Genomic DNA, 20,955 nt, shown 5'->3' with positions numbered 1-20,955 from the left:
TATAAAAAAGAAACGTTAAATGTTATTCTTTATTAACTATGCATATTGATTAAGAAAAGACATGCGCATTCCATAATTGTGTAATGCCAATACTTTGTCTTATACAAGCTGTATTAATATAATTTTCCTGCGTTACTGTGACCTGTCCTGCACACCAAAATCATTGGCGCTAAAAACACTGAAAATATCGACCAACAACAAGACAAAAGTGATGTTCTTAAGAACAACAAACTTTGACAATGAACTTTACTTTTTTCTTTATTCATGTTTGTATGCAGTCGTGCTCTTACACACTTCAGCTATTTATGCCTATCAGTTGATACCTGGTTCAGCTGGCCTAGGCATTTGGACCTTGGATTAGCAGATATGTATTTATTAACTTATCAAACACAGTGGTGCTGCACTAGTGGTGCTTTTTTAAATGTTGTAGAAAATTCGTGGTGTTACTTTCCATCGTCCCCCTCTTAACCAATCATATTCAGCACAAAATCTGTTGCTGTTGCAGATTTAAAATTCCATTTAAAACTTAAAAAATGTGACATAAATAACATAATATTATTATTATTACATAATATTTTGCTTTTACACTGCCAGTCATCTCTTGCTCATTGATATCGAAGTTTGCTTAGACCAGGGTCATTTTTACTAAAGTTAGCAGCACTAAAATTAACACTTGTGTTTTAAACTTTCTTGATTTTCTCTGACTCTTTTTTTTTTTTTAGGGGAAAGTGGGCAGATCTGTTCATGTATTATAGGCTCCCACAGTTTTAGAAAAATTGCATTGTGGTATTTTTTCTTTCTGGGATATCCTGTATATTGTACTATTTAAAAAAAAAAAAAAAGTACAGGAGTTTTTACTTGATGACTTGAATAGCCTAATTTGAAAAGAACTGATCATTTGAGAATGATAGGGGAAACGTTTATAGTTGAAACAAAAAGGAGCTACGTTCTGCCCGGTCCACGGCTCACTGAGGGAGTAGGAAAGGGTGGTGGTGGCCTGTAGCGTACAAGGGACACAGTGTGCAGATTTAGTTGTTAAAGGTTAACTGGAGCACGAAAATATAAATATGTCCACCGAGATTAGCGAAAAAGAAAATAAACTTGTGGAGCAGTTTAACGATCTATATGAGTAAATGATAAAAACACTCGGTAAACGATCATAAACGTGTAGAAAACCATCCAGCGTCATCACTTAATTACAACAAACTTATTGGCTAATCGCTGCTACGCACACATTAGCTTACATACAATTAAAGCTGAAAGCTGGATATGTTGCACTTAATGCACTAACTGTTCAACCTACTCCCTATCAACAGCATACTTAAGAGGACAGAGATCAGTAATATTCACTGATTTCATGTTCATTCTTCTATTCTGTAACAGTAATAAAAGTAAAGTAAACTGAACTGTTTACTGAGGAAATGTAGATTGCACCACATTCATTTAACTTGAATGGAAGAAGCTCTTGCTTTATTGCTTGCTTACTTTTTATTGTGTAGAGACTTCATATTAATCTGTAAAACACATTACCAGTTAAAACTAGCCTATTTTTGAGGGGAGGAATAATGCCCCGCAGTGCATACTTTGAATTATTATATTGAAATATAAATGATTGATTACTTTTTATTTTATATTTTAGTAAAGTAATTGTTGTTATTATTATATATTATTTTAAATATGGGAAAATAATTGATTGATTTGATTTATTTAATCAAAAGGTGCAGCTTGCTCCAGCCCTACTTTAGTTGCAAATGCGCTTTTGTAGCATTAAAATTGCAGCTTTTGCAGTTTGAAATCTGTTTTCTGTAAAATTTTGATATTTATTTAAAATGGAACTGAAATGTCTGGTTGGGTTACTACATAATAAAATTGAAAATGATAAAGGGGGGCTGAAAACTTTACAACGGCACTGTATGTTGGTCCTTTTGTCTCACTCAGCAGTATTCCAAGTTTGGTTACATTTTGTTGACCTCTTTTGTAGCGCCCAACTTTGTTAGTTATTAAATTTTTTTTTTCTCATTTTGGGTAATTAAAAACCCACTTTTTGAAATGTTATCCCTGATTCCTGTTTCTCCCTGCTCATTTCCTGACAATTCTAAAATTGGTGATGGCCCTTTTTACATTATCTACTTTCCTAGAAATCTCTACTTAAAAGACCGTAACCAAATTCCAAAGTTGGAGGTTCACTGCTAATAGAAATGCTCCCACCTAAACAGGTGCTTGGAAAGGTTAACATGGATCAATAGGATATACATCTATTATTGCATTTTCTTCCAAGTTTGCCATCAGATCGCCATCTGTAAATGTGGTCTCTCATATTTGTGAAATGTAACCTCCGTAATGATAGTCTCCAATATAATGCCCCCAAAAAATTATAATGAGAAAGCTTTCAGTTGTCCTTCATAGGGCTGTTTAAAAACAAATCATGTATGCTGGATTTTTCTAAAAAAACAGAACTGTGTGATGAGGGAGTTTCCTAAATTGCACAACATAGTTGGAAGATTTTGGCCATTTGTTGCTATTTATTCTCATTCTGGTAAAAATGTATTTGCATTGTTTTTGAATGTATATTTTTAAACATTTCAACAAATTATGTTCCAGCCTCACCTCTCCTCCTCTTTGCCAATCGGCGGGACGTACGTTTAGTAGATGAAGAGGGTGTGCGGGGAGAGTCTGCCATTGTTGTTAGTGACCTGGAGGATGCAGCAGCAGTGGACTTCCTCTATGCTGAGGGCCTGATATTTTGGACAGATGTCAGTGAGGAAGCCATCAAGCAGACCCACTGGAACCAGTCATCGAATTGTAAGATGGCATACGGTTTGCTTAGTAAAGGTTTTTTCCTTTAAAAGCAATAATAACTGGGTTTGTAGGCTGCAAATTTTAAATAATGCAATTTAAGTTACGCATTCTCCCTCATGCTTCTTTGTTTATTTTATTTGGTTGCAGCCCTTAAAGAGGCTCTGGGAACTGGACAGACTGTGGTAGTATCAGGACTGGACAGTCCTGATGGGCTGGCCTGTGACTGGTTGGGTAGAAAGCTCTACTGGACAGACTCGGAGACCAATCGGATTGAAGTGGCCAACCTGGATGGCACCTCCAGGAAGGTCCTGTTTTGGATGGATTTGGACCAGCCCAGGGCTATTGCTCTCAACCCCTCTCAGCGGTAAAAAAAATATAATAGCACCCACACACATGCTTTATTTTGTAAAGTTTTTTTAATGTTGCTGCAAGTGTTCACAATGAAATAAAAGTAAGTTCTTCTGCCTGTAAAGATTACAAACTTTTATACCCCAACAATGATACATATTATGATACAGCACATTTTGTATAAATTTATTATATATATTTGTAAAATGACCACTTGGAAAGGCCTATAACTTATTGCATTTTAATTACATCTATATTAAAATGTAGTTATTTTGTTATTTCAGGCTAGGTGGCGTGCAGCGGTCATTCATGTTTGTTTGTGAATATTAATGAACCATATGAAACTTCAGCAGCAGTGCTTGTCTTTTTAGAACACTTGGTGCACTGTTATTTAGATCTTGAGGTGAATTGTTTACATGCTGTAAATGAAAAGCTAGCTTTCAATCTTTTCTATTTGTTTAGTTGTGATTGTTTTTTTCTGATATGCTCTACAGTTTGGATGTCCATAAAAAGATCTTCATTTTATGTCCCCACACCCACTCACTACCACAACAGAAAGACTTCTGCATATGGGCCAGTCAGAACGGGTCTTAAAGATTCAGGAGCCGAAATGCACCATTGCATTAATTCACCGTACAAACTGTTGCATAATGAGCCATTATAATTTTTTAAAAAGCACTTTTTTGAATTGCAAATCATACATGATTTCAGTAGAGCCCCCAAATAAAACATAAGCCCTAATTTATGCATAATATGGTTTCTTTAAAACCTTTATAAATAGCAGCCTCATATAGGCTTAGTTGTGTGTACCAGATGAGTGTTTCTAATAGGGTTTTTTCCAGCAGAAAGACAGTAAGGAGCTAATCATAGAATCACTTACTCGGTATTGAGCTACACTCTTTTCCACCGTGTTCTGTGGTGTGTTTGAAAAATAACTGTTACAGTAAAGTCAGTCTAACTTCTACGTTGCAAAAAGCCCTGTCTTTGTTTAAATTATATATCCTCTCTTTTTTTTTTCTCTAGCTACATGTACTGGACAGACTGGGGAGAGGAGCCCAGGATAGAGCATGCTGGCATGGATGGCAGCAACAGGTAGCGTAACTACTGTATATAACCCTAAATATACAGTATCCCAATTGTAGCTAGATGTACTTCAATGTGTAAAAAAAATCAAATATACCAAACAAATTATATACCTTAATTATAAAACCAAATACTGGTTAATTAGGTCTCTTCAATTTGTCTGGCTCTCTCTCCCAAAGGAAGGTGATAGTGGATGTGGACATATACTGGCCCAACGGTTTGACCATTGACCTAGCAGAGCAGAAGTTGTACTGGGCAGATGCTAAACTCAGCTTCATTCACAGGGCTAATCTGGATGGATCGGCACGGTATGGACCTTTGAGTACGGGAATGAATTTAGTTTCAGGAGCTGCTTTCACACATGCAATGTACCCCAGTCTTTTCTAGACATTCTTTAATCAACCTTATTTTTATTGTGCCACTTTACAACAAAATCATCTCAAGGCAATGCTACACGGATTTATAGAGAAAACTCCAAAACTCCCTTTTGAGCAAGCTCTAGGTGAAGGAGGGGAAAAACTCCCTGTAATGGAAGAAACATCAGACAGAACAAGGCTCTGGGTGGGCAGATATTTGCCCATTGGGGTAAGTGAAAGGTGGAGAGTGAAAATAACAAAAAGAAGTAACAAAGAAAACACTTGGCAGGTTGGGAAGGCCAGCAGTAGGTAATACCTGCAGAAAGGTAGCAAGAGGGAGAAAATAGGAAGAAGCACAACTATGGGAAAAAGAAAACTCTAAAGCCCCTTTCAGTCATGCACCGTCATTTGCATTCTGAGATTGTATGTGTAAATGCAATTGAGACACTTCAAGCATTATCCAAACTTTATCCTTCGTGCTCATGTATTATATGCGTGAGCTTGTGTGTAACGCGCTGCTCTGTCCCAAATCGTCGGGAGATCAAAAGCAAGTGAGATGGCGTGTTGATCAGCTCTGATGTGCTGTAAACAAAATACTTTACCACAGCCTAAGTTTTCTATCATGTTGTGCCTTGTGTGCTCGCTGATTGAGCACTGAAATCAAGCAAATAAAGTTTCACACGTGAAGACAGCTCTTACTTGGACCATCCCTCATTGTGTTTTACGTGTGTGAATTGCTACTCCGGACAGTGTCAGAGGCTGATTTTCTTAACATTGTCTGGAGGTCATATGTGAAACAGGCTAAAGATAATGTCATGCCATGATGAAAGGAGAGGAGGGGAGAATATGGGAGGGGAGGGCAGGAGCAAAGCTCAGAGCATTGAGGGGGTGGTAAGCAGTGTAAGTCTATACTAGCTTAACTAAGCACTGGTTCAAAATCACCTGAGGCAGCTCTAAAAATAAGCTTTTTATCAAAAAGTAAAGTTTTAAGCCTAGTCTTGAAAGTAGAGCGGGTGTCAGCCACATCTGAACTGGGAGCTAAAGAGGTGCTTCATACCTGAAGCATCCAATTCTACTTTTGGAAATTCTAGGAACCATTAATAGACCTGCATTCTCAGAGTAGTTGTTTGGATTGGGATAATACGGTCCTTTAAGGTCTTTAAGATATGATAGAGCTTGATCTTAAAGGCTTTGTATGTAAGGAAGAGGCATTTATCCCATTAAGGCCGGATGCAGCATTTGCGTGCAAATAACTTTATTACAAGAAGCAATAATTCTGCGTTTCTTCCTTTAAAGCTAGACATGAAGAGTTTTGGAACAGAGATTTGCTGAAATATAAACAGTGAAAAGATAACAGTATGGGAGCTATAGGTTATTTGACTTTTTAACTTTTTAGCATCTGTTCACAGCAGAAAAGTGGCTTTTTTGCCAGTGATGATGTCTGACGACCATAGTGGCGGAACAAATGTAGATGGCACTTTGAGAACAAGAACAATTGTAAATTGAAAAACATAATTTTCAAAACTAGAGCATGATGTGAGTGCTGAAAGCTCAGTGGGTGGATGAGACATATGTTTGGGGTCGAGGAAGAGAAGTTTGCTGTGTGTCAGATTCTAGGAAGAGTCCATAACCAGAAATCACCCACGTCGTAAGGGAGGTAAAGATTATCATTTTATGGTGTTGCGTTAAGATACAAAATATCTTCTTGCATGAAGAGCCATGCACAAGCACAGACCTTGATTTTTGCATTAACAATATCTGGCTTCTATTGCCAGATATTAAAACCCAGGTCTCAGTGATAGTGGTCAAATTATACCATATTTCACCTTGTTTTTCATCTTGTCCTTCTGAATTTTAATACACTTATTTATATTATAGTACCTATAACTGTTAAACCTTTAACGATCTCCTGGTAAAATATTTAGCGTTTCATCAGGAAAATTATTTTAGTTTGACAATATGTTCACCTGTTTTGCAACAGAATGGGAGGAGCAGAAGACAAAAACACCTGTACAGATTGAATGAAAGAAAATATAGAGTGAAAGAGCATGAGAGATTTGTCCAACAAAAACAAAACTGTGGTATGGAGGCCTCAATCAAAACACACACAGCTCCAAACACACTCCCATGCATCTCTCTCATACAGCTCATTTTCTTCTCTCCTTCAGTCTATTAGAATTGTGTCTTCAAATCATATTATCTCGCTTTATCCATTCATGATCCATTATTTTCTCCATGTCTTGTTATAAAATTAAATTCACAATGTTGCCATACAGAAACTGTTGTTGGTTCACCAAAATACAAACCATATTTACTTTCTTTTAGTTTCAGTTATTGACTATTTCCACATAATGAACAAGTAAAATTTTTAGTCTAAGTCTAAAACTATACCAATCGCAAATGTACTGAGTATAAAATGTTCATTGTCCCAAGAAGAAAATCAGCCTGTTAGTCCAGAGTGCAGAATCAGTCATAAGGTCTATAGATTTAGTCAGAGATATGCAGGTTATGAAGGTGTGTATTGTTTTTGACCAGATCTTGTAGAAATAGCTTTTTACAAAATACATATACAACTCACCCAGGACCGCAATAACCATAAATAGGATCACCTCACAAAGCTCCCTTTATTAAATCATATCAAATACAGATCCAATAACAACACTCCCAATATAAAAAGGAATAAAGGATCTGACTTTCTCCCCTTAGCCTGAATCCTGAACAAAATTTTTAATAATAATAATAATAATATAATACTTTTTTCATAACCAACAACACAGATTTACAGCTTATATAAGACCAGGACTCTCAATAATGCTTTTCTGCTTGCCCCAGGACAGGTAAATTCTATGACTGGGCAAGTAGAATGCGTGATTTAGTTGCCCAATCGGGCAAGTGAAAAATTAAAATGAGTCCGTTCTGTTTCCCAAACACTGACTTTCTTGGAAAAGCTTAATCATTTGTCATTTAAACGAGTAAGCTGGTTTTTGAACTCTAAGTATGGGATTAGGGGAACCTGTTTTCCTAAATAAAGAGACGTCCTAAGAATTTGGCTTAGATCTTATTACTTACTTTTACTTAGATCTAATATGGATCACCTTTGTACAGACATAGCACATCTGCTTTTACACACACATATACACACACACTCACGCGCGACTAAAAATGATGATTGCTGAAAGCCAGCTTGGGGTGTGTTGGTATTCTAAATCCAAGCCTTATTTGATCCTGTTACTGTAAACAATTCTAAAGTTCTAAAGAATTAGCCACACCTACTCAAGCACATATGTGTGCACACACTTCTCTGGCCATCATGCTTTTTTGTAGCCCTAATGAAATAAGGGAACATAGTTAATGACTCTGAATAACTTACTTCAAAATGTATTGTTTTAATGAACTGTGAAGAAGACATTAATGTGTTCTAGAGGTATAACTACTGATCACATTGCTGTGGAATGTGATCTAGATATTCATGGAACATTTCCAATGGATTCCTGACCTTTCCTCCAGTTTTACTTACCAAATGCTTTATATTTAATAGGTTTGCATCAAATACATGCAAATTGCAATAGAATTGTAGTAGAATAATATATAAAGATATCTCTCCAAAGAAGCTTTTATTTTGTCATGCACGCAGTGAAACAGTGGTGGAGGGCACCCTCACCCATCCATTTGCCCTAACACTGTCTAAGGAGACATTGTATTGGACTGACTGGCAGACCCGCTCTATACACGCCTGCAACAAACACAGAGGAGACAAAGCCAGAGAGATTCTCAGTGGGATTTACTCTCCTATGGATATCCAGGTTCTGGAGCCCTATCGACAGCCTTACAGTAAGTGGAATATTTTATGTGTAATGACAGAGTACACAGTAAACCATTGAATTCTACAAACTTAGTTGGGTGGATGTTCTCATTGACCTGTTATGATTATTTTTTATAACACGTCATTTTGAAGCAACCTACAATATATTTAAGAATTAAATTATTTAAGCTCACTGAATGTTTCTGTAACCCCTTACATTATATAAACCTTTTAATCATATCTTTATAATGATACCAAAGAAAAAACTATATTTTAGATGGCTAATTATAATTTTTCCTCACTTGTCTGTCTTGTCTTTTTTTTTGCAGTCCAGACTCCCTGCAGTGAAGATAATGGAGGCTGTAGCCATCTCTGCTTACTTTCTCCAGTCCAGCCTTTCTACAGCTGTGCCTGTCCCACTGGGGTCCAGCTCAAAGCTGATGGAAAGACATGCAAACCAGGTTTGGATTATTTTTACACTGCTCCACAGCAGCTTTATTTTGACGCCACGGCTTTACACAATAGAGCTTGTAGTCAGAACTAATTAGCCATATTAAGTCAACAAAGTTAAGTTTAAATTGCTATAGCTATTATGTTTAAACAGGTATTTATCTTGCCTTCTACCTGTGCAACAACTACATGTTCAAAGCTGCTGTCAGACTTGCCACTGCTGGAAAAATAGTTAATTTGGTGGAGATTTGCATTAATTTGAAAACACTTATGACCCTTTGAGAAAATCATTATTATACTGTGTATGGGATAACAGCTATACTACAAGACGCTGTCTGTTGTGTATCTCTGTGGAGGGGTGTCACCATAGCCCTGCTGTTGAGCACATTAAATGGTAGCTCTAAATATCTTGTTAAAATCTTAACAAAGTTCAGTTATTGGTTGGCCCATGTGTTGTTTACTGCCACTACTGAGGAATAATCCTGTCATGTAGTTGATGTTCAGCCTGTGCTTATCAAGCCTGGTAATTCAAACAGGATCTATATGTAAGACGCAAAAACACATAACAATTTATGTTATAATGTACTTATTGGAGCAGATGTTACCACAGTTTTGTTCTTTTGAAAGTTAGAAAGAGGCAAGAGAATTTTGCTGAGTCTTTCAATTTATGATGCATTCAAACTAATATTTAGCAGAAAAAAAACACGTTAACTGTCTTTTGTGGGCAAAATCACCTGTATAAACCAAGGCTTAACAGTGTAGGAAAATAACTTTATCGCGATATTTAGAGCAATATTGTGATCGCATATTAACATGCAATTTAGCCACATACCCTATCTCCTAGACTAAATCTGGTCACCTCACAGTGATAAATCATTTCAGTGGCTTGCATATGCAATCTTACTATTTCAGTCATTACCCAGAGCTCATGACTATATGTGAGGGTTGAAAAGTAGACTGACTGGATAATTGAATGCCTTGCCGCTTAGTTTCCTCTTCACCAAAAGGGTTTGTCGATATTACTGCTGATCCTGCTCCCATCTGCCACTTTCACACTTGCACTGGAATCCAGAAATTCCCGACTTTATCCAGTGATATTTGTATGTGATAACACAAATGACCAAGTGAGATGCTCCTCAGATGATCTCAGATTTTCTCCTGTGAACCCCCTAATACAAAGTCCATATTATGTGTGTAAGGACATGCGTAAGATATGCTCCTCTGTCCCAAATTGTTAGGAGGATTTAAAGCGAGTGTATGGGTGTGTTGATAACTGATAAGATAATAGATATGATGATAGTAGCTGCAGCAGTCAAGTAAATTTTGTATTTATTTATTTCTGTTGTTTTTTTCTGTTTCCTTCATTTTCAATTTTTCTTACCTGTTGTGTCTCCTGTACGTGCTGATCGCTCACTCAAATCAAGCAGATTTTCTCCTGTGAGGACACTTCTGACTATAATGATTTCCCGCTGTGTGTTAACATGTGTGAAATGCAAATCTGGTTAATACCCAGAGCTGATTTTGCCAGACATTTATTGGAGTTCATATGTAAATGAGTCTAATCTCATGATTCATTTTACCCTCACTTGCAAACAAGACCCCAAGATACTTGGAAGTCCTTTACTTGGGGCAGTAACTCATTCCCAACCTGAAGGAGGTAAGAACCATTGCCTCAGACTTGGAGGTGGTGACTCACACTTCTCACTTTGCTGCAGACCATCCCATTGCATGGTGAAGGTCACAGTCTGAAGAATCCAACAGAACCACATCATCTGCGAGAAGCAGAAAAGTGATTCTGGAGGTCCACAGACAAGAGACTCTCCTCCCCCTGACTGTCTATGAAATCACAAACAGGATTTTTGAAAGCCACAACCTTGATGGAAGCCAACATCAACAGTCTACATTTCCACCCTCACCTATAGTCATGAGCTCTGGGTAATGACTGAAAGATCGCAGATACAAGCCACTGAAATTATTTACCACTGTCAAGTGGCCAGATTTACTCTAAGAAATAAGGTATATAGCTAAATTGCATGTTAATATACGATCGCAATATTGCTCTAAATATCGCAATAAAGTTATTTTCCTGCATTGTTTAGCCTTGGTTTATACTGGTGATTTTGCCAAAAGAACAAAACGCCAAAATAAATTTTACAAAAACCCACCCACACCCGTTTGTTTAACTTTTTTATCAAGAACCCCCCTTGGAGCACGGTTATAAGCCTTGACTAGTCCACAAAACACGTGCGGGCTGAATGAAAATAATCCTACAATGCCTCCAACAGTGTTGCCAGAGCCACAGCCAATTTTCCTTCTGGATCTGAAGTTTGACAATTGGTCAAAGCCTTTTCAGTACCGTGGCAAAGGGTTTTCCAAGGAGACTAAGTAGTGCCGTACCCTAAGAATTAGAGCACACCCTCTGGTCCACTTTTTTAAAATATGGGAACCACCATCCAAGTTTGCCAGTTCAGCTATGCAGCTGGCCTACACTCACTGGGAGCAACTAAGTTGGGTTTCAGTGTATTGCTCAAGGACACTGGGACATGTGATCGGAGGAGCTTGGGATTGAACCAACAACCCTGGGATTGGTGGACAACTGCTCTGCTTCATGTGCCATGGTCGCACTTTGCAAGTATTCCACCATCTGCTGATATTCTCTGGCCGGGTTAGCAATTCTCCTCCTCTGCTGAGTACAGCCTAGGATAAGCCGTTTTTCCTTTTTGAGGTGTTTGATGGTTTGCCTGAACCTAATTGAGGCCATTTAAAAGGCCTTCTCCATAGGCTCTCTGAACTCTTCCCACACCCGATGTATGAGACAACCAAGGGTATTCTCAGTTTTTATTTTATTTTATGTAGTATGTGTTGTGTATTGTGAACTGTACTGCATTGTGTGTTGTGTTGTTTGTTTACTGATGTCATTAGTGAAACCATATAGCTTTTATGTTGCCTTTGTAGTTTACCTTTAACCTTGTTGGCCAGTGTTTAAGGGAAAAATGCAATGCAAAGGGTTTGTTACAAGAAATGCTGTTCAGCTCAGCTATTGAAGGGAGCAGACGTGACATGGTAACTGTAGCAGAGGAACTGACTGCAAGGAAGTGTGGACTGCAACAAGGTAGAAGAGGAAGGTTCTGTGTGTAGCTGTTTCTTACCAAGTTCTGCGAATTCAGCCATACTTTGAGAACCTTGTATGTACAATCGATGTAAATTCAAATTCAACTTTATTTATATAGCGCCAATTCACAACAAAGTCATCTCAGGGCACTTTACAGAATTCAGTCAAGATTATAAAGATGTATAAAGACAACCCAACAATTACCCCTGGAGCAAGCCATAGGCAACAGTGGAGAGGAAAAACTCCCTTTAACGGAAGAAACCTCCAGCAGAACCAGGCTCAGGGTGGACAGCCATCTGCCTCGACTGGTTGGGGTGAGTGGAAAGGGGAGAGAGAAAAGAACAGAGCAACAAAAGCAACAACAAAACATCGGGCAGATTGGTAGGACCAGTAGCTTCACGCTGGAAGACACACAGCTTCAAAGCCGGGGGACACCTGCAGAAAGGGACAGAGAGAGGGGGACAGAGGAGGACAAAGACAACTACGGAATGGAACACACAGAGTTAATGACATACAGTGGTGACAATTGGGGGATGAGAGGAGAGATGGTCAAGAGGAGGAAAGGAGCTCAGTGCATTGGGGGGTGGGTCCCCCAGCAGTCTAAGCCTATGGCAGCATAACTATAACTAACTATATGCTTTATTAAAAAGGAAGGTTTTAAGCCTAGACTTAAAAGTAGAGAGGGTGTCTGCTTCCCGAATCTGAACTGGGAGCTGGTTCCACAAGAGAGGAGCTTGATAACTAAAGGCTCTACCTCCCTTTCTACCTTTGGAAATTCTGGGAACCACAAGTAGGCCTGCATTCTGAGAGCGAAGTGGTCTACTGGGATGATATGGTGCTATGAGGTCTTCTATATATGATGGAGCCTGACCATTCAGAGCTTTATATGTAAGAAGCAGGGTTTTAAATTCTATTCTAAATTTAATGGGAAGCCAATGGAGAGAAGCTAGTGAAGGTGAAATATGATCTGTCTTGCTAGTTCCAGTCAGCACTCTTGCTGCAGCATTTTGGATTCATTGCAGGCTCTTTAGGGAGTTACTGGGGCATCCTGAAAGTAGGGAATTACAGTAGTCCAACCTAGAGGTAACAAATGCATGGACCAGTTTTTTGGCATCACTTTGAGACAGGATGCTCCTAATTTTGGCAATATTCCGTAGGTGGAAGAAGGCTGTTCTAGAGATTTGTTTTATATGTGAGTTAAAGGACAAATCCTGATCAAAAATAACTCCAAGGTTCCTTGCAGTAGTACTGGAGGCCAGACTTATGCCATCTAGAGTAATATGGTTGGACATCATATCTCTGAGATTTTTGGGCCCAAATACTATGACTTCATTTTTGTCTGAGTTTAAAAGTAAAAAATTGTGGGACATCCAAGCCTTTATGTCTTGTAGGCATGCGTGAAGTTTTATTAACTGATTATTTTCATCTGGTTCCATAGATAAATATAGCTGGGTATCATCAGCATAGCAATGGAAAATTTTACAGTGTTTTCTAATAATGTTGCCTAAAGGAGACATATATAAAGTAAAAATTATTGGTCCTAACACAGAGCCTTGTGGAACTCCATAGTTAACCTTTGTGTGCATGGAGGATTCATCATTAACATGAACAAATTGAAGTCAGATAGATAAGATTTAAATCAACCTAGTGCAGTTCCTTTAATCCCAATTTCATGTTCCAGTCTCTGTAATTAAATGTTGTGATCAATGGTATCGAATGCAGCACTAAGATCTAACAGAACAAGTATAGAGATGAGTCCATTATCTGAGGCCATGAGAAGATCGTTGGTGACTTTTACCAGTGCTGTTTCTGTACTATGATGAACTCTAAATCCTGACTGAAACTCTTCATACAAATTATTCCTATGAAGGTGATCACATAATTGTTTTGCGACTACTTTTTCAATTATTTTAGAAATAAAGGGGAGATTAGATATTGGTCTGTAATTGGCTAAAACACATGGGTCAAGACAGGGTTTTTTAAGTATTGGTTTAATTAAAGCTTATACGCCTGTGGTACATAGCCTGTTTCTAAAGATAGATTGATGATGTCTAATATGAACGTATCTATTAAGGGTAAAGCTTCCTTGAGCAGCTTAGTTGGAATAGGGTCTAGCAGACAGGTTGTTGGTTTAGATAAGGGAATAATTGAAGTTAGCTCCGAGAGATCTATGGGTAAAAAGCAGTCTAACAGGGAGTGGGGCCTTATCGATGACTCTAGCACTGCTGTACGTGAAGATCTATCTGTAATTTTTGGGGGGAGGATCTGGTGAATTCTTTCTCTAATAGCTACAATTTTATTCATAAAGAAGATCATGAAGTCATTGCTGCTCAAAGTTAAGGGAATAGTAGGCTCAACAGAACTATGGCTCTTAGTCAGCCTGGCTACTGTGCTGAACAAAAACCGGGGGTTGTTCTTGTTTTCTTCTATTAATGATGAATAATATGCTGTTCTGGCATCACTGAGAGCTTTTTTGTACATTTTTAAACTATTTTTCCAGGCTGAGATTCCTCTAAATTTCTGGAACGCCACTTCCTTTTCCAACTTTCGTGTTGCCTGTTTTAGGTTGCGTGTTTGTGAACTATAGGATGGAGATCGTGTCTTCTGGTTTACTGCCTTCTTTTTCAGAGGGGCAACACTATCGAGTATTGTACGTAGTGAGGCTGCAGAATTGTCAACAAGATAATCTACTCGTGCAGGAGTAACATTTAGGTGGCTACTTTCCATTGTATGAACATATGGTGAAGCAAATGATGAAGAAATAATTTCTTTGAATTTGTTGACAGCTTTTTCACTTAAGCATCTGCTATAGTGGAATTTTTCCCCAACTGCTATATAGTCCGTTATTGTAAATTCAAATGTTATTAAAAAATGGTCAGACAGAAGAGAGTTGTGAGGAAATATAGTTAAATTATTCGCTTCAATTCCATCAGTAAGGACAAGGTCTAACGTGTGACTAAAACAGTGAGTGGGTTTATTTACATTTTGGGAAAAACCAATTGAATCTAATAATGAATTAAACGCAGTGCTCAGGCAGTTACTGTCAGCATCTACATGGATGTTAAAGTCACCCACTATAATGACTTTATCTGTACTAAGCACTAAATCAGATAGAAAATCAGAAAATTCAATCAAAAACTCTGAGTAAGGGACTGGAGGACGGTACACGATAACAAATAATAGTGGTTTTTGAGTTTTCCAGTTTGGGTGTGAAAGGCTTTCAAATGACTTATAACTATGTTTAGGTCTAGGAATTATTGATAAGCTAGAATGGAAGATTGCTGCAACTCCTCCACCTCGGCCTGTGCTTCTAGGAACATGATAATTAATATGACTTGGGGGGGTTGACTCATTTAAACTGACATATTCTTCCTGCTGCAACCAAGTTTCAGTGAGACAAAATAAATCGAATTGATGATCACTTATTAAGTCATTTACTAACAGAGATTTAGAAGAGAGAGATCTGATATTTAATAATCCACATTTAATAGTTTTGGGGTTTTGTTCTGTAAGAGGAGTAGTCTTAACTTTTATTAGGTTATTATGATTAACTCCTCTTGTTGTCATATTTAGTTTATGTAATTTAGTTGGTCGCTGAACAGACACAGTCTCTATAGGTATGTGGGAGTTGTGTGGGGGTGACGGTTGTAAGGATACTGCAGAGAGGCGTGTAGGACTGGATCTCTGCATCCTAGGCTCAACTCTGGATTGTCATTGTTTTGGTTGTCTAATAAAACCAGCCATATTTCTGGATAAGAAAGCTGCACCATCTAAAGTAGGATGGATCTCTCCTAATCAGCCTAGGTTTTCCCCAAAAACGTTTCCAATTGAATATGTAGCCCACATCGTTTGCTGGACACCACCTAGACAGCCAGCGGTTGAATGACGACATGCGGGTGGCGTCACTGGTCAGATTTGGCAGGGGTCCAAAAGTCCGACATTGTTTTTGCAAAGTTACACACCGATTCAACATTAATTTCAGTGACCTCCGATTTGCGTAATCGGGCGTCATTAACTCCCACGTGAATAATAATATTACTGTATTTACGTTTATCCTTAGCCAGGAGTTTCAAATATGATTCAACGTCGCCCGCTCTGGCCCCAGGAAGACATTTGACTACGGCCGCTGGAGTCTCTAACTTCACATTTCTGACTATGGAGCTGCCAATTACCAGAGTTGGTTTCTCAGCGGGTGTGTCGCTGAGTGGGGAAAATTGATTAGAAACCTGAACCGACTGGTGGTGAACCTCGGGCGTCTGTTTAGCATTAGATCTCTTACGAACCGTCACCCAGCCGGACTGGCTTCCCGGCTGCTCGGGAACTGCCAGGGGACAGCTAGCAGGGGCTACGCTAAGTCGACCCGCACCAGCTACCGGGGCCTGACTAGCTGAGTTTTTTTCCATGGTGCAGAGCCGTCCTTCCAATTCCGTGAGCCTCGCCTCCAAAGCTGCAAAAACCTTACACTTATTACATATACCATTATCACTAAAGGAGGCAGAGGAAAAACTGAACATGAGACACACTGAGCAAGTGAGAGGAGAGACAGAGGGAGACAGAGAAGCCATTGCTAATGGATAACTGCTAAGCTAACGAAGCTAATATAAGTGAAATCTGGAATTTGTAAACTTTAGCTGGTTACGTTTTGCAAAAGCAGGTGCTTGTATAATACAAGCGTATGTCACGACTAAGTATTAATTCTTGTGTGAAGAAATCACTCATTTAAGTTAAAATAACAGCTACAATTAATCAGTAAACAGTCCTTCGGTAGAAACCCAAGAGTGGGTAGAAACCCAAGAGTGGGTAGAAACAGGGAGTGACGCAATACGCTTACCGCACGAGGAGCAGAGACAATGGGACGGACTTTTGTACAACTTGGTCATCGGTTAAGTTGAGAAGCAAATACATTAAATGTTCAATGTTCGTCATATAATGATCTCCGGAGTGAATTATTTGCTGGAACGTCAGATACGAGTAAGATCGCCTCTACATTAGTAGGAAACCTCTACACGGGCTAAACACTACTCAGCGAATAATGGAAGGAGAAGTTGATCCAGATAGCTTGAAGAAACGACAGGGAAAGCCAAGTCTCAAGGCTATGGAGAATTCTTTGCAAAGTCTGATAGACGCAAGAAAGGCCAAGTGGGACCGGCTGGCGAAATGAAAGGGCGTGATGCACTATTTAATGGATGAAGACTGGCGTGGAGCTGATGGAAACCAAACTGTTGATAGAGTTCAACCAACAGTTTGGTGAGTTTTGTGAAATAAATACCTCAATCAAAAAAATCATTCCATAAGCTTAAGCTCGAAGAGGAAATAAATACCGATCAGCAAGGCTGTTTCGAGCCGAGGGTAAATTCACTTAGAAAGCTTGGTGATGATGCTGCTCGTTGGATAAATGAGGCAAATCAACATTTTGAGGTGCATAAGGCAAATGAAAGTGTAGGTTCTGAGGACAGTGTGTCTGTGATGTGTTCTCAAGGAGATCTAGGAAGTCCAAAAGTAGCGTCTTCAGCTTCAAAGGCAGGCCTTGAGGTCGAACTAGAAAGAGCTAATCTATTAACGAAGGCGGAAGCATTAAGGCAAAGACACATTCTAGAGCAGCAAGCAAAGGCTTAAGGCAGAACGGGAGCAGCAATTTGTGTCAAATCATATCTGTTGCCAAGCTGGAAGACCTGTGGAATCAACAGTTTCAGTATGACTGTCCTGAGGGGGGTCAAGGGGCATGCAATGGTGCCTTCAGTCAGATCAATTCAAGTTCAGGGTCGTTATTCAAAGTAAGCCCCCTACCATAACAGGGATTTTATCCATGCTGAGCTCAGTGTATGATCCATTGGGAATGCTTGCACCTGTGCATTTATATGCTAGGAAAATAATGCAGGAGCTTTGTAGCTTGAGATTGGAATGGGATGAGATGGTGTGTGAACATCTTGCCCAGATGTGGTCCCATTGGGTGTGAAGTCTAGAGCAGCCAAATGACTTTTTTATTGAGAATTTGCAAACCAAAAGGCTTTGGTCAGACTGTGTCTGCTTGCTGCATCATTTTGCAGACGGTAACAAGCATTGCTATGGAACAGTAACAGACTTTAGTCCAGCCTTTGTGTTGAGAAAGGCAAGAGTTATTCCCCTAAAGCCCATAACTATCCCTCGTTTGGAGCTTACTGCAGCAACCTTAGCAGAACGTTGGAACTTCCACTGGAGGACTCTAGCACCGCTGTACTGTCAGTCCAGTACACAAAGTACATCAACAAGGAGACATCACGGTTTGCACATTTGTAGCTAATAGGGTGTTAACAGTTTCACAATGGCGCTTTGTAAACTCTCAACTTAATCCGGCAGATGGTGCATCAAGGGGACAAAATGTGAAAGCCTTTCTGCGAAATAAGCTGTGGATCTGGACTTAACTTCCTTACACAGGCAGTTGATGAGTGGCCAAGGAATCCAGACTTACAAGAGATGTAGGATCTGTATCCTGAGGTAAAAAGAAATGTCACAGTGAATGTTCTCGCAGTCGAAGAAAGCACTGATATAATGCAAAGGTTGATAGAGTACTACTTATCATGGAAACACTTAAAGCGGGCTGTAGTGTGGCTTCTGAGGTTGAAAGATATGCTTCTAATATCATCCAGAAGGAAAAGGGAGCTGTTAGAAAATATCGTCCAGGTTAAAAGAAAAATGTTGCACTAGAAAACAAGAAAGAACCTAACTGTGGATGAGCTCAAGGAAGCAAAGGTTGAAACAATTCATCACTGCCAGCGGAAGAGTTTTGCGGATGAAATTTCAGCTCTGCTAAGAAAGGAACCAGTGAGACCGAGCAGCCATATACATACTGTAGAGGTGATCTTACAAGCACACTCACTAGCTGTTTCATCAAACAAGTTTCTCAAAGTATGTCTGAATTCACAGACCATTAACATAACTCACAGGACTCGCAGAACTCTGTAAGAAACCGTGTGCCTCTACAGCTACACACAGAACCTTTTTCTTCTATCTTGTTGCGGTCCACACCTTTCTTGTAGTCAAAGTTCCTCTGCTCTAGTTACTGTGTGAAGTCTGCACCCTTCAGTAGCTGAGGTGAACATGCATCTCTCTTTAACAAACCCTTAGCATTGCATTGTTTCCTTGACCACTGGTTAACAAACTTAAAGGTAAAATACAAAGGCAAACCATCAAAGGCAAACTATCAAAGCTATATGGTGTCACTAATGACATCATCAGTACACAGACACATTACATAAAACAATTACATTACACACAGACGCCGTACATTACATAAAACAAATAACTAAACTGTGGACCCTTGATTGGCTCATAAACATAGACTTAATCCAATGTTTCAGGATGGAATTCTTCGTGTAGGCGGACGACTCAGCCGAGCTGCCATGCCTGAGGAATCCAGACACCCTGCTATTCTGGCTAAAGATCATCGGGTATCTCAGCTTACATCTTACATCCATGAACGGTAGGCCATGGTGGTAGCAACCATGTCGTGTCTACTTTGCGTCAAAGATACTGGATACCAAATGCAATCTCAGCAAACAGAAAGATTCTATCCAGGTGTCGCACCTCCATGTTGCTCCATGTAATCGAAGATTATGTCTTACCTGATGAACCACCATTTATTAGAGAAGGTGGCGATTGCTTTGTCCTTTTAATATTAAACTGGGAAGAACAACTGCAAAAAGGTAAGGTGTCATATTCACATGTATGGCTACCCAAGCTGTTCACATGGAGGTGGCAGCATCATTGGACACGGATTCATTCATTAATGCACTTAGACGCTTTATTGCAAGAAGAGGTCATGTCAAAAATACGCTCAGATAATGCAACAAACTTCGTTGGTACTGTGCGAGAGCTCCAAAGGTTTCTAGAAGAATGGAACACGTCCAAAATAGATAATACGTTGACTCAGCGTGGCATCAGGTGGATGTTTAATCCTCCATCTATTCTCATTATGGAGAAGGGACGGATGATCCATTAGAAAGGTACTCAGAGCTACAGTGAAAAATCAACATTTGGATGAAGAGGGTCTGCATACTTTACTCTGCGAGGTGGAAGTCATTACAAATAGTCGGCCAATAACTACACCATCCAAATGACTTGGAGGCTTTGACACCAAATCGCCTACTTCTCTTAAAAACCCAACCTTCGATACATCTGGGAGTTTTCCAGAAAGATGATCTACACCCGAGTTTTTACAGCTGCAACCACCTGAGCCATTGCTATTCCAGTCTTAAAATAAACATCTGCTTGGGAGACTGCTGGACCAACCATTCCCAAAAAGGCTTGCTTGGTGGGCTCCTTTACTACTGGCATCCACCAGTGGGTCTTGAGGTTGGTGCCACAACCTGTCGACCACAACTCCACTTCTGCAATGGAGGATTTAAACATGGTACAAATTCTTCTGGAGGTAGGAGTTAAAAGATGTTATGGACAGGGGCCCCAATAACTAAGTACCGCTCAGGTTTAGATCTAGAGATATAGAGGCCTTTACTCTCGATCCCTCCCCTCCAGCTTACTCAATCTTTGTCCACCAGCAGAACTATGGAGTCCCCATGGTACCTTCTCAGCTGGCAACTCAATCTGGGTAACTCCAGAGGGGGAAAAACAAAACAAATGAGTCCAAACTCTCTCTAGGAGTTCCAGAGACAGTGCTATGAGAGGAGGTAAGCCCAACTATATCTAGAACCTGTTTCAGACAAGAACTCTAGAGAATGTCAGGAGGATCAAGTCCTGACATTGTCTGGAGCTTCCCGTTCAGACATGTAGCCATCATCGGGTGAAAGCCCACGTGAGATGCGTTCTCACTTGTGAAGAAATACTCCATTCAATTGGGCAAACAGTGGTGATGGGCACTTCGAGCAGGAGGCAGAATGACTCAAAAACAAGCCTGCAGAAATGACGGTGATTTACTTTGTAATCTTGTCTTATACCAGAGAATCTCGTACTGTTCCTTGTATTTGTTTGACGATTTCCCGTTCTGCCCTTAGTAATGTCAGGGCCACCAG

At 39.5% G+C, this 20,955-nt stretch overlaps 1 protein-coding gene and 1 pseudogene across 2 annotated transcripts in view; one reads left to right on the top strand and one right to left on the bottom strand.

The window, feature by feature from the left end:
• lrp5 (low density lipoprotein receptor-related protein 5) overlaps positions 1–20,955 on the top strand; it is a 75,634-nt gene that overhangs the window by 15,647 nt on the left and 39,032 nt on the right. Inside the window, exons 2-7 of one of the 2 annotated variants that reach the window (XM_067500245.1) lie at positions 2,602–2,802; positions 2,947–3,163; positions 4,171–4,239; positions 4,410–4,538; positions 8,221–8,417; positions 8,718–8,849. In XM_067500245.1, the coding sequence (XP_067356346.1) occupies positions 2,602–2,802; positions 2,947–3,163; positions 4,171–4,239; positions 4,410–4,538; positions 8,221–8,417; positions 8,718–8,849 (945 nt within the window). The remainder of the gene's footprint in view (positions 1–2,601; positions 2,803–2,946; positions 3,164–4,170; positions 4,240–4,409; positions 4,539–8,220; positions 8,418–8,717; positions 8,850–20,955) is intronic. The other variant, XM_067500246.1, reaches the window with a different exon arrangement.
• On the bottom strand, positions 13,733–16,692 carry LOC137125192 (uncharacterized; annotated as a pseudogene).

This window comes from Channa argus, chromosome 4 (genome assembly GCF_033026475.1).
Source record: "Channa argus isolate prfri chromosome 4, Channa argus male v1.0, whole genome shotgun sequence".
Classification (NCBI taxonomy): domain Eukaryota; kingdom Metazoa; phylum Chordata; class Actinopteri; order Anabantiformes; family Channidae; genus Channa; species Channa argus.
Note: the sequence above shows the minus strand (reverse complement) of the source record. Positions and strands in the feature narration are given on the sequence as shown.